This window comes from Heteronotia binoei, chromosome 1 (genome assembly GCF_032191835.1).
Source record: "Heteronotia binoei isolate CCM8104 ecotype False Entrance Well chromosome 1, APGP_CSIRO_Hbin_v1, whole genome shotgun sequence".
Lineage (NCBI taxonomy): Eukaryota > Metazoa > Chordata > Lepidosauria > Squamata > Gekkonidae > Heteronotia > Heteronotia binoei.
This window is the reverse complement of record NC_083223.1, coordinates 65990793-66004319: the sequence shown is the minus strand read 5'-3', so window position 1 is coordinate 66004319 and position 13527 is coordinate 65990793. Positions and strand designations below refer to the sequence as shown.

The 13527-nt window shown below is 43.4% G+C and overlaps 1 protein-coding gene across 1 annotated transcript in view; it reads left to right on the top strand.

The window, feature by feature from the left end:
• The window catches only part of LOC132569386 (protein eyes shut homolog), a 631754-nt gene that overhangs the window by 228250 nt on the left and 389977 nt on the right, over positions 1–13527 (top strand). Inside the window, exon 6 of the mRNA XM_060235420.1 lies at positions 3519–3669. Within this exon, the coding sequence (XP_060091403.1) occupies positions 3519–3669 (151 nt within the window). The remainder of the gene's footprint in view (positions 1–3518; positions 3670–13527) is intronic.

Sequence of the window (13527 nt, the reverse complement as noted above, 5' to 3'; positions counted from 1 at the left end):
CGGCCCTCCCTGCATTCCTTCAGTATCTTCTCGCGCACCACCGTTTCCATGCCCCTAACAGACTGGAGGTTCCTGGCCGTGGTGGGGCCCCTGGGGCCCTGGAAAGGGATGCGGAACCCGTAACGAAAACCATCCAACAAGTAAACTCGGTCGCGAGAGCGCGGGTAATCAACTAACAACTTATTAAGGACCGTCACCTTGATGGGGCTGGGGCCCTTTTCCCACCGCTTGGGAGCTGCTACCAGCCCCGGAACGCTTGGCCCCCGCTCGAGGCTTAGTTTTGTTGCACGAGGACAGGGAATGGGACCCACCACACAGGGGGCACTCGTGCTTGTATTTGCACGGCTTCCTGCTGCAACCCCCTTGGGACGAGTAATCCCAACACACCAGCCGGGGTTGAACCGGCTGACCCGCAGACCCGCGGGTACCAGATGCCGATGCATGCCTGTTGACGAGGTGGCCACTATCAGACCTGTCACCGGAGTTGGGCTTGGCCGGTGACATCAGCTGGAGCCACAGCTGCTGGTGAATGTGGTCCCATGGGATGGTGGGGTTCAATGCCGCCCTCATCCGGAACTCCTCGTCATACTGCAACCAAGCAGCGCCGGAGAAGTCCGTGTAGGCCTTCAGGATTATATCCAGGTATTGAAAAAGAGGTGCAGCCCGCGAGGGCTGCGCCCGGGCAATAACCCCAGCATAAATTAGAAAACCGGGCAACCAATTGGCCCAGTTACGCTCCACCTTACGGCGTTTGATCTTCTCTTTGTCCTTCTCATCTAGATCCTCCTTCTCTTTCTTTTCTAACTCCCGATAAAGAAGGCCAAAGACATCCACATATTCACCCCGGAGAATTTTATCCCGGGTGGCCGGCGTGAGGTGATCACCTAAAGGCATAGCGGTGTCGCCAAAAGGGCGACAGTGAAAGGGCACTGATCCCATCAAATTTGGCGGGCAGCACCACCCTCCCCACTGAGGAACCGTCCAACCCGGTGACGAAAAGCTGCTCCATTGAAGCCCCCAGGGCAAAGAACCCGAAGGGGGCTGTTGCCCACCGGAGCTCGGAGGGGCTGAAGGAGTGGGCACTGATCCGGGTCCTTGAGGGGGAGCCCAGGGCAAAATCTGTCCCTGACCCGCTGACCCCGCTAGAGCTGCAGCGTTGTAACCAAACATGTGGCCCGTAGGGGACCCCTGACTAAGGTTGGGCAGCGGGACAGACGAGTTTGTCGGACCCCAAGGGTTCACACCCCCCCACGGCCAAGAGCCAGGAAAGCACGGGAGGGCTTGCTTACCGTCCGGCGCCACACCTGCAGGCGCCCCGGATGGAATGGCATCACCAACTCCGTCAGGGCAGGCAGGGACATCAGGAGGATTACCATCATCTGCATCCGAATTGTCGTCCTGAGGCTCCGGTCCTGCTCCACCAGAGGGCCCCGGCAGGGCCGCCATCTCCTGTAAAGACGAGAGACGAGCCAGGACCTCCTGCTCGAAGGCCCTGGTGGATGTCCTAGCAGCCTTGCGGCCCCGCCCTGGAAGGGATTGAATATCCACTCCGTGGTGCCTTTCCAGGGCCTCCAGGCTAGCTACAATGGCCTGCCTAGTTTGGGCCTCCTGCTCAGCCCCTGGAGGCCCGCTGGGAATGGGCCTTTTCTGCCCAGCCTTTAAGGGCTGTTTGCCCTTAGACTTGCCTTGCCCCTTGGGCATACTGAGACCCCAGGCTCTGTGCAGCAGCCACAAAGCAGGACACTCCAGGCACCCACTGGCTGGGAAATATGAGAAGAGGGGGGGGGAGGGAAGAACAAAGCCCACCAACGCCCCCAAATCACTATACCGCAGGCCTGGTCTCCCGCATCCACCTGAAGCCCCCTGCTATGCAATGTCTACAGCTGAAAGAATACCGGGAGGGAGGGGGGGGGGGGAAACGAAACCTGGCGCGGCCGATAGCCGCGCTGACGAGGCCGCCGCTCAGCTGCTCCGTCCGGAAACGAGCTTCCCCAGCGCGCGATTCGTTCGCCGTTCAGCGAGCAGTCCGCGGAGCCCAAGGCAGCAGCGGCCCCCAAGCCCCCACGGGCGACGTTGCGAGGCCGAGCCGAGCCTGGTGCAGCCGAAAGCCGCGCGCGACACGTCCGCCCGTCAGCTGATCCGCGGCGACCAAAAGAGAGAAGCCAGCCGTCCCGGAGGCGCACACACCCGCACCGACGCTGCAGGCCCCACCGCGCCTGAACAGGAGGTAAGGCAGCACGCTGCTCTCCTCCCGACAACGGCCAGCAAAGTGCGTGGCCAGAGGCGCGGTCGGCTAATAAGCCCTGCGACCACGCCTCCTAAGCATCCCCGGATGACGGGGCCGTTTGCCTCGCTCCATCCGGGGAGGCAAACTCGGCCCCCGCCCTAAAGCCGGCTGACGCAGGCACGGGCGGGAAGGGGCCGGATTATAGGGATGGGAGACATATAGAAGCATCTAATGTGACAAGGAGCAGAGAAGAGATGTTTGGATTGGTCTGTTATGATTGAATAAAGTTATTGACAATGAGATGATACTCCAGGAGGGGTAAAGAGAGGTTCTTGGATGTATGGCTGAGTGTGTCTAAGGTGAATTTAAACTGGCAGCAGGAGGTTAGTTTCCTCAGGTTTGGTGTGAGGAAGTCAGGTGGTTTCCTTTGGAGGTACCTAAGGAAACAAGCTTGAGTCTGAGGTGGTGCAGACACCAGATGAAGGTTCCCAAGGAGGTGAGATTTCAGCTTCCCTGCCCTTGCACTACCAATAGTACAGGAGTTGATAATGTAGTAGGGTTGTAGGCTTGAGATACCAACCGGGTCCTTGTAGGGGAAGTATGGAAACAACAAAAACATTGAAGCTGGGATTTGCTGAGATGAGCAAGATGGAATGATCATGTGTGAGACAAACTCCAGTTTCATAAACTATCCACAGCTTAGTTTTCATTATGCATGAGCCACAATCTCTCTCCTTCCATCCTTTATCAATAATTCTAGCCTGTTTTACAAGGTTGTTGCAAGGAGTAATGAGGTAAGTTATGTGAAGCACTTGGGTAACTCTATAGTGGTGTATAAATTCTAAGTACTTACAATGTAAGTAAAAAAGTAGCCTATTCTAAATTGTTTTTTTTTTAAAAATATTGCAGTTCCTCCAATATGAAAATGTATTTTCAAATAGTTGCCCAATATTTATAAATATTTATCAAGAAACAAATATGTTATTCTGAAACATTCTTTTAAAAATTCCTTCTGGAGTTCACTATCTTCCTCTCACCTCTAAGTAGCTATTTCACTCTTCTCTTTCTCAAAGTGATTTCACTCTGATTGCTATCACACCCAAAAGACATGCCAACTTACAGCCTGAACATCAAATAGTTTCTATTATGTTTATAGGGTTCAATATAACTCGAGCTGTTTACTTCATTTCCATTCCTCCTTGATTTGACAACAGCCTAATTAATTTGTCAAAGAAGCATTTATACAATGTATGGCATGATTGTAAAGTTTGTCCTTTCTAAATTTATGCAGGCAAGACTTGGTAATGTGTGAAGCTGAAGTGACTATCTTGGGAGTCACTGCAAAGGCAAGTATGCCCAGCAAGGATTGGTCAACTTTCAGGCAGCAAGACACAGGACCAATATTTATAGGTGGTTTACCGTATCGTTACACAACAAAACAGGTATTGTTACATATTATATATTGCTATATTTTATGCAGCGCACTCTGTCTGGGCATATCAGTTCAAAATATAGAGAAATATTAACATTTCTTTCTGGCTCATCTGTTTCTCTGCTTATTACACACTGTGGCTTAGATTGCAGGAGTTTGGGTCATGGGGGTTAGATGGGTGCAAGGAAATGTAATGATACCTGAAACAGTAAATGTGGGATATAAAGCTGTCAAAATTGACTAATGTTAACGCTAGACATTGGTCAGATACAAAATTGATAACATTCCTGACTATTTGCAGTTTCCATATTTTGGACATAAGTGGTATCATGTACAGGTGTCAGTGGTGTGGTAAAATGCCAGAGAATATCTCCATAAAAAAGGAACACCTCATATTTTGTTCTTGTGATAGGACAGGAGACGCAAACATTCCAGAGTTAGAATCTGTGTACTTTCTCTTTCCGCATTCTCTCATCTCTACTGTTCCTTCATCTTTCTACTTTCTCATTTCTATACTCTTGAAACTCGAAATAACATAACACTTATATTGAATCCTGCCATGTTTACGAAAGCTACTGAATAATTTCAAGAAATTTTATGCACATTATGTGGAAACTGGTGTTCCCAAAGCTACAGTGCAATCCTCTGTAGACTTAGAGTGGAGTAACTCTGCAGAGGATTGCACTGTCAGTTATCAACATAACATAGAATTTGCCTTCAAATCTGATGTTCAAATAAGCCCCAATGGAAACAAATTTAGCAGGTTTTTTTTTTAAAAAAAAAAATCTCCACAACAGACTTAAAGCATGGCTGATGGAAGCAGTTCTGTCATTGTGTGGTTGATATAAACAGCACTGGTGTATAAGTAAATTAATAATACCATTTGCTGTGACCTTAATTCATTCCCAACGTTCCAAATAAGAAATCCATAAAAAGTTACTGATATAACCATCCAAAAAAAACCCCAACCCTGCTTTCCTGTACCTCAGTGTTTATGGCTCCAAAGCAAGAGAAACAAAAAAAGAACAATGGTGATGCAGTGGGAATTTTTTTAAAAAGAAAATCTGTTATAGTAGAGCAGTATAACTGAATAAAATAATTATTCTTCCCACTGCACCATTGTTCTTTTTGGGGGGTTTGCTCCTTATTTGGTGTGGCTTTCTGCATTTTGTGACGCAAGAGAAAGCATTATTAAGCTTCATTTTGTAGAAATGAAAATGGTTTCTAGAGAAGTAAGGTAGCTATAGATTCTTTATCCTGGAGAAATTATCTATGTGATGATTAGGAGAATGCAGGGCTTTTTGTAGCAGAACTCCTTTGCATATTAGGCTACACACCCCTGATGTAGCCAATCCTCCAAGAGCTTACAGGGCTGTTAGTACAGGGCCTGCTGTAACCTCCAAGAGAATTGACTACATTAGGAGTGTGTGGCCTAATATGCAAAGGAGTTCCTGCTACAAAAAAAAAGTCCTGGAGAATGTATTAAAGATTATGTATGTAAAACAATGACTTCTTTCTAAACATATGCCTGCTAAATGACTTTCAGACATTTTCCTCACAAGCACACATTTATTTGTAATTTAATAGTACAAAAAATCAACTTTTAAATGTTATTCTATATTTTTCCATTTTTTGTTTGGCTAAAGATGTATATGATTAACAGAATAATTCCTTTAAAAAGCAATTTGAGGACACTACTGCCAATATCTAAGACAATCATGAAAAACAGGATGAACTACACAGTTTATTCCAACTGATCCTTCTACCTTCACTAAAAAACCCAAGAACTATACAGCTGGTATTTCATAGGCTGCACAGGTAAAGGGAGCACAGTGAAGCAGTGAAAGGCACCATGGCCATGTAATTCCAGTCCTCGAGGAAAAGAAGTACCTTTCTATACTGCCAAAGCTGTATCTACCCACCCTGCCAAGGGGAGTTACTGATGTACTGTTAATGGTAGTAACTTGGCAGGGCAAAGACAGCTATAATGCTAACAAGCCAAAGATTATATTGGATATCTGATCTCCTTCCAGAGTCTTAGTCCAAAGCTAAATTAGATATTTGTGTTGTCCCTGTTTATGCCACTAAAGGAAATGTCTGGAATTATTTGTTGTATTGCCCCCACATGATACTGCAGTGACTCTGCATAATTCCAAGGAATTTATGTATGGTGCAGGTCATCTCTGAACCAATCTATAGATTGTTCTGTCAACCATTTGGGGAAAATCCTGTTGACCAAGCTGATGACTCTCTTGGTACTATGGAGTCTTTTGGACACAAAATCTGACCTCAGTATCTCTTCTTTTTATCTGAATGAATAGTCATGAAATGTTGAAATCAGGTCTTTAAAACTGACTTTGGGTGAAAGGATGACTTTGATATTGTCTACATCAATTTGACTTTGCAACACTGATCATCATACTGATTGACACTAACTTGTTCCACTCGATAAACAGACTATGTGCGTGTGTGTGTATGTATTGCAAAGTATAAGTGGTATCTTCCATGGGGGGAACATTCTAGAAATGTTTATTTTTCTCTCTCTCTGATAATTCATAACTATTAAGTGTTTCATTGTAATGTTACATTGGATATAACAGAATGGGAGAGAAGAGCCCAGAACAAATCACAGTTCCTTTCATGATCCTTCAAGCTCCATTGGTCTCCTAGGGCTAAAAGGACAGTGATGCTCAGAAACCAGCATCTGGTATTAGATTAAAAGATACTTCTATTTACAGGGATAATCAGGTATGCACAGTTGTTAGCCTGAGACAAGGGTTCCATCAGTCATTTTTGGCACCTATTTTATTTATTTTAAAAAAGACAAAATAAACTTTGTACTGATGACCTTGGCATACATCTGAAGGAAACTTTTGTACCAGTAATAGACATTTTATGCCCATGGAAGGAATTAAAAAAAATGGATAAACACTGATATCTTATAACTGGACAGAAGTGGGCAGAGACCAGCAAACAAGCAAAATAACCATGGTGAAAGTGCTGGTTCTTATTTGGCAATGAATCAACTTAAGGATAGAATTGAGAAAGGAACAGAGATCCATTCTAACTTGTTCAGAAGCAAGATATATGTGGGGAAGAAGAGCATATTGAAGTGAGCCTCATATGAATAAAAGAATCAAGTCTTGCTAAAGGCCAAACACATGCTTTACCTTTGCTCACCACATTAACTTTTTCTGTGCCCAATAATACACATTCTGTGGATTGGTTTCCTGGTGTGTAAAGCAGTGAGCACAAGCATTATCCACTCATCTCACAGGCCTGTAGCCAGGATTTTTTTGTGCGGGGGCATTAAGGCATATTAGGTGGCAGCTGTTAGTTAAATTATAAACAATTTAATTACCTTTATTTAATTAACATCCAGGCATGCCCTGTGCTCTCTCTCACTGTGCGCCCCACTCACTGTTCTAATAATCTCTTCTTCCTTCCCTCCTGTCATTGTCCCCAAAACTCACAGAACCTTTACTGTCTCTCCTTTTCAGTTTGTCTCCCCCCAGCAATCTTCAAAAACCTTATAAGCAAAGTATTGTTTAATAAAGTCTGAAGCACTTGCTCACTTCAACTGGGGATTAAGGAGGGCAGCACAACCCCAAGTCCCCTCAGCCACAAAGGAGTTCTCAGCTGCTTGAACAGAGAAGTGGGCAGCAGCAGTAACATACTTGAACTCCTGCAGCTTCCCCTCGAGTGCTCTCAGGGGCTGGCAGTCCAACACCAAGCTGGCAAGTGAGGAGGAGAAGGACATACACTTTGGAGGGGGGGGGGGAAACCTTACCTTTGCAAAATTCTGTTTTGTCCTCGTTTGCCACAGGGCCTGGGCTAGTGGACCTGGGCAACCAGGTGGGCAAAGAGTGCAGTGGGCACTTGAGTGCATGCTGGGGGATCTGAGAGTGTCACAGCTAATCCAAGGATGAAGAGGTGAAGCAAGGTGGAGATTGCAGTTGGGGTGCAGCAAAATCGATAGTAGGTGCAACAAAATCGATAGGGGGCGCCACCTGTGCTGCCCTCACGCTGGCTATGCTCTTGCCTTACAGCAATGCTAAAAAATATCTGACTATATTTTAATGGGGTTTGATGATGAAAGGAGATGTGAAGAGAAATAATATGTAGCTTGGCTTGAACGCAAATAGCCTCTTTTACGACTCGCATGTTTCCCATTTCATGTTTCTTCCTTGTGCTGCCTGGAAAATGACTATTGCATTATCAGGTTTCCTAGTTCTTAAGGATGCTTGGTGTGTTTAGTTTTATTACAAAGTTTAATTAAGCCATGGAGCTTTCTTATGCAGAGAGAAGGAAGATGAAATAGTGACAGTTGACATCTCCAGTGCTATAATAATAATAAGCCCAATACTATAAATTACAGCAGCAATTACAGCTGCACAAATAACACTATTAATGCAATCAACTGTTAGTGTGAGTATTTGACAACAACCTTTAATCTCCCTTCAAGTGCACCTTTTTTACATTCCCTGCACCAGAACACAACCTAATCAAACAATTAATGATACTTTACTTAGCATGGAGGTAATTGCTCTGGAACGTTGGAACTGAGAAATAAGGCACGATTTATTTTAAGTTATTATTCACACTAATATTGCAGTGAGTGCATTTTGATTTATACACATAGCTTAGTATTTTAATTGTCCTCATATGGTCATCATATGGTAAATGTGTGCATGTTTCAGAAACAAAACAAATCTATAGTTATTGTTAAAGCACTTGAGAATGTGGCCAAATGCGGGGGGTTGCGGTGGGGGGGGAGGCATCTTTGAATACTGCAGTCCTTGCAAGGAAGCTTCTGGAATAATGCAGTGCTTCCAGTGTTTCCAACTGCTTTCCATGCGGGTTGATCCCATTGTATGTCTCTCACACTGATTTCACACTATGGCTTGTTCCAAGTGAGAGCTCTTTTGCTCCTGGTGCTTCTCTAAATTTTCACACAAGCTGCCGCAGAGCTGCGAATTGGCTTGCAGTTCTCCCGTGGCAAGCAGAAACTGCTTGTAAGAGGATCTTGCTTGCTGCGAAAAATGGCGAGCCAACTTGCAGCTTCGGTGCAGCCCTGGGAGCAAAAGGGCTCTCCACCCAGAAGAAGCCTAGTGCGAAATCAGTGTCAGGCTGCCCAGAGCCTTTGCCAAATAATATGTTTGAAGAAGGGGTTGTAGCACTATACAGCATCCTGCTTCTACACATCAAAGTTCTAAATGTTTTTTTTTTTTAAGTCTGGGTTTAAAAAAATTATTTATATTATTTATTTACAAAATTTATACTCCACCTTTTTACCCTAATCAGGGCCACCAAGGTGCCTAATTAACTAGAAACATACATAATAAGAACACATAATAAAATCAGTAAAATCAGAGCAAAAAAAATCATCATTCAAAGAATGCAAATCATGTTAAAATATACATGCAATGCAATAAAATACACATACATAAAACTAACAATTAAATACAGGGCAGGCAGGCAGGATCACTGAGGGAATGCCAAGCAAAATGATCAAGTCTTCATCTGCTTGTGAAAGAAAGCAACAGAAGGGGCCAAGCGAGTCTCTCTGGGGAGAAAATTCCAACATTTCAGTGTCACAGCTTAGAAGGGCCTCTCCATGTTGCCACTTCCCTAATCTCAGAAGGTGGGACCACTGAAGTCACCTTGGCATATGACTGTTGTTCCTGGGTTGGTTTGTAAAGTACTCAGACCTTCAAGTATGCTGGTTCTAAGCCATGTAGAGCTTTACAGTTCAAAGTACTAAGAGAAAGAAAATAAAAGTGGAGTGAGTGATTTTTTTTTGTCTCCCTTCATACGCTAATACTTCTTTTTTGTTATTTTGGAAGGGTAACCTTTTTCCCCTCCTCCTTTTCCCGTAAGATATGAAGGGCAACATCAGCACCTTGAGCTATGCATTTGGGTTCATTGCAAGGTCTTGTAGCAGACTGGAAAGGGAAATCACTCATAGAATCATAGAGTTGGAAGGGACTCCCATGATCATCTAGTCCAACTCCTTGGACAGTGCAGGAAATTCACAAATACCTCTCACACACACATGCATCCCAAGTGACCCTTGCTTTATGCCCAGAAGATGACAAAAACCTCCAGGATTCCTTGCCAATCTGGCCTGGAGAAAAATTTCGGACTGACTCTGAAGTGTCAAAAGAGCCACAAGAACTAAGCACTGATGCAGCACTTCCTGCCCTCCCTCTCATGATCTGCACAACTCACAGAATCAGCACTGCTTTATTTCCTGGGCAATTGCACTATTCATGGCCATCATCTCATTTTAGCAGGAGATTCCACTGCCACAAGTGCTAAATTTTGGATTGTATTCAATCCATATTTTATGCCAGTGTGATGGAACTGCTATTGGCAAAAGGGAAAGGAGTGATTGCATCATCTCCACAGCTGTTCCACATAGTCTCCTGCCTGAATAGTAGTACTTCTGAGACAGCAGTGGGCTGTGGGGGAAGATAAAAAACCTCATCCCATGTGCGGGGCCAACTCCCAGTACTTTTGAACCAACACAATACAAATAGTCCAAGACTATGACTTAACTCCTGAACTATATTTCTTATCTATAGATCAGAAACCAATTTCCTGAACTAAGAAAGTATTTTATGCTTCTTTATATTACCGGGTTGAAATAAACTCTGTTAAATAATTTTTTTTTTAAGTGCAGTACTTCATGTAAACAAGGCTGGTTGTTGCTTACACAAATTAAGTTTATAGATTCAATTGAATTATTAAAGCCCACCTTGTAAATAGCTAACCATACCTCATACATCATTGATGGCTAATTTGATTTCTCTGCAGTCTATGAAGTGTTAAAGCATTAAAGCAACAAATCAGAACCAACCTATTCTTGACTTTCACATTATTGTCTCTGGATTATTCTTTTTCAGTTTGTGCTACATAAGTAGGAAAACTGGGAGGGGAGGCAATAGATTTCTGAAACAGTTGCATTAATCGTCTTAAATTATTGACCTTTGCTTGTATAAGTAGATATTGTTTAATAACAGAAGTGAAGGAGAAAAAAAGAGAAAAGTTAAATTACAAGATCAAGAGCATTTTAAAACCTAGAGAGCCTCTAATTTAATTAAGAATGCAATGCAGAAAAACAGGTTACCTACATCTCAGTGAATGCTACTGAGTTCAAGCAAGCAGTGATCAAGTCCCATTTAATTATTTTCAATGAGTATTAATCATAATATTTTTGCTGGATTCTTGCACATATATGACACTAGCAACTGTCAAAAAAACGAGCTTTGCTTAGCAGTTTCTTGGCTTTTCAGTCTTTGATTTAGGCTTATAGGCCCAGTAAAAGCTGCAGAACTCTTCTCTCTGGGAACTAACATCCTAGTGACTTACCACTTCAAAAAGGGACATAAGAGCTGAGGTGGACATGGGTTCAAATGAGATAATGGGAGCTTAAAGGCAGAGACAAGAGGGACTTCTATATTTGCATTTGATCTCATTAGTGCAAGGAACCCTGTGTGAGTGCTTGCTTGACTTTGGGCATGTACTGGTTGCAAGAGTGTGTGGTCGTGGGTTATAGCAACACACCTGATAGGTCAAATGGAGTCAGGCCAGCTGCAGGCAGTCTGACATAAAGTGAGATCCTTCATCCTAGTTTGTACCTTTTGGTCATACCTTTGGGTCATCCTGTTGACAAGGTTGAGCCTTCTGTGGCTGAAATATGGGTTCTTGGATTTTAGACTTTAAACATTTACCTGGAAGCTGTGCTTTCAGTCTGGGTCAGAGGATCAAAGCTTGCATTAGCATTTTAAGTTAGCTATTTAGATTTTATTATTTTCTTCCTTGATGAAGGCTGCTCTTATATTTTTATACTATTTGTACATTTCTTTTAATAAACTTTATTAATTATACTTCTGGAGTGTTGTTTGGGTTGAGGCACTTCACTCTAATCCTAGTACCATGGCCTACATTAGCTACAGTGACCAAATAAATTGCTTTTTGCGCTCAATATACAAGTGTCCTCCTTTGTGAGGCTGACTTCTTGATCAATATCCAGTAGGGCTGGAGACCCTGTTTCTTGGTCTGCTACCTGTCAGCTTATATACATTGAAGTCTCACTTTATGACCTGAACTGTTTATTTACTGTGAACTAACCCCATGCCTTTTGCTACACTAACCCTAGTATTGTAGAGAGATAGCCAGGAGGGGGGAAGCCAGAATGCCAGCAGGCCTTTGAAGTGTAAAACATCTAGCCGTTTCCAGGCACCTGGAGGAGACAAGCAAGGCCACTGCAGAGGAGGAGAGACTGCTATGTAGGTGGGAGATAACAGATAGACGCCCTGGCTTTTCTCAGCAGAGAAGCCCCAGTTTTATTGTGGGAAATGATTTAAAACCCCTATCCTTTGATGTGTATCCTTATATGCTCATGCTTGCACCCCTTTCGTTATTAGTATCAATGAACCTGCATTGTGGAATGCATTGCTGTAATCAATAAATGGAAACTTTGTTTTCAACAAAGCTAAGCCTGTTCCTTGTTGAAACGTCAATGTTCCTGCGCTGACACTACCTGGATGCTTACTCAGAGGGGTTGGTGATGACATTACCCTGAGCAGTAATGATTCACTCCTTAGCACTTTGTGTCTTGCTCTTGCCCAACCTGTTACTATTCTGACAGTGAAAATATTGTTTGTAGCAGTTAGTCCAAACTTGCAGTGAATTTTTCACCCTGATTGGACTTTCTTTTAACAGAATGCATTGGAACAACTTTGTCCTTTGAGAACATTTCCACCCCTGCGTTCATTAGTCCCTAAAGTACAACCACTTACTATTTACAGTTTTATTTCTCTAGTCTACCGATTTTGCGATTGGGGTCACTTTTGGGGGTAACTCATAACCTTCCCCCCCTAGAAAAAACTGTTCCAGGGAAGCCTTCTATAGCACTTTAGAGGGAGGGAGGGAGTGCCACTCAAATAGGCCTGTGTTTGGACTGCAGTGTGTACCCTTTCTAACAAGGAACACATGTGTAATTTTTGGTACTTTTTATACTTGGGATCTTAAGCCTGGATATATTAAGTTACAAATTCATATCAATATCTGGAAAATGAGCGGGCAAACAGAAGGGGTTTTATTCTGTATACAGAAGAGAAACCAAATTAATTTATGCAATATGATAAGAGAAAACAATAAAATTACAGGAAGGGAAAATGTCAAGTAAATGCAAGACAAAACCTTTCCCTAACAAAACTGCCTACCAATTAGGGAATAAAAACGGAAAGTGGGAGAAAGACATCCAAATCTGCTCCTGGAGAGAAAGTGAGGTTGTCTTCAAGGTCAAAGAAATAGTGTTGATAGCTGAAACTGACCAGGGGTGGGAGGGAAATGTGGAGACAGGTCTGTGAAGTACAGAAGCGAGAGGCCAAGCAGCAGACTGCAGTAAAAAGAATGTGTCCCAACCAGCCACAAAAATTGAGGCTGAAGGATAACTATACCCTTTGGTGGAGATGAAGGAGAAGACAGGGTAGTGGCATCAGAATATGGGAATAATAAAGATGTGATCTTTCAAAGATGATCTAGCCTGAAAAATCATTAGAGGAGCATTTTCTCCTTTTGCATAAAGACTATCTAAAGTGTGAAATTAGGAAGTTATATATGTAAATATCTCTGGCCAGGTACTGTCACGATTCTGAAAAGGCAGAAACCTTCCTGTTTGATCACTGAGATATGGAGGAAACTGCTGGAATCATGCTGTTGTTTATTGTTTTGAAGATAATCTCTGGTCCAGCTATCCATTTAGAGTTTGTTGAACCATCCTTGGAATCTAAAGCTTGGATAGCACCTTTCCTGTTTAGACTAAAGATACTTTATTCCTCAGAGGAATGTCATCTAT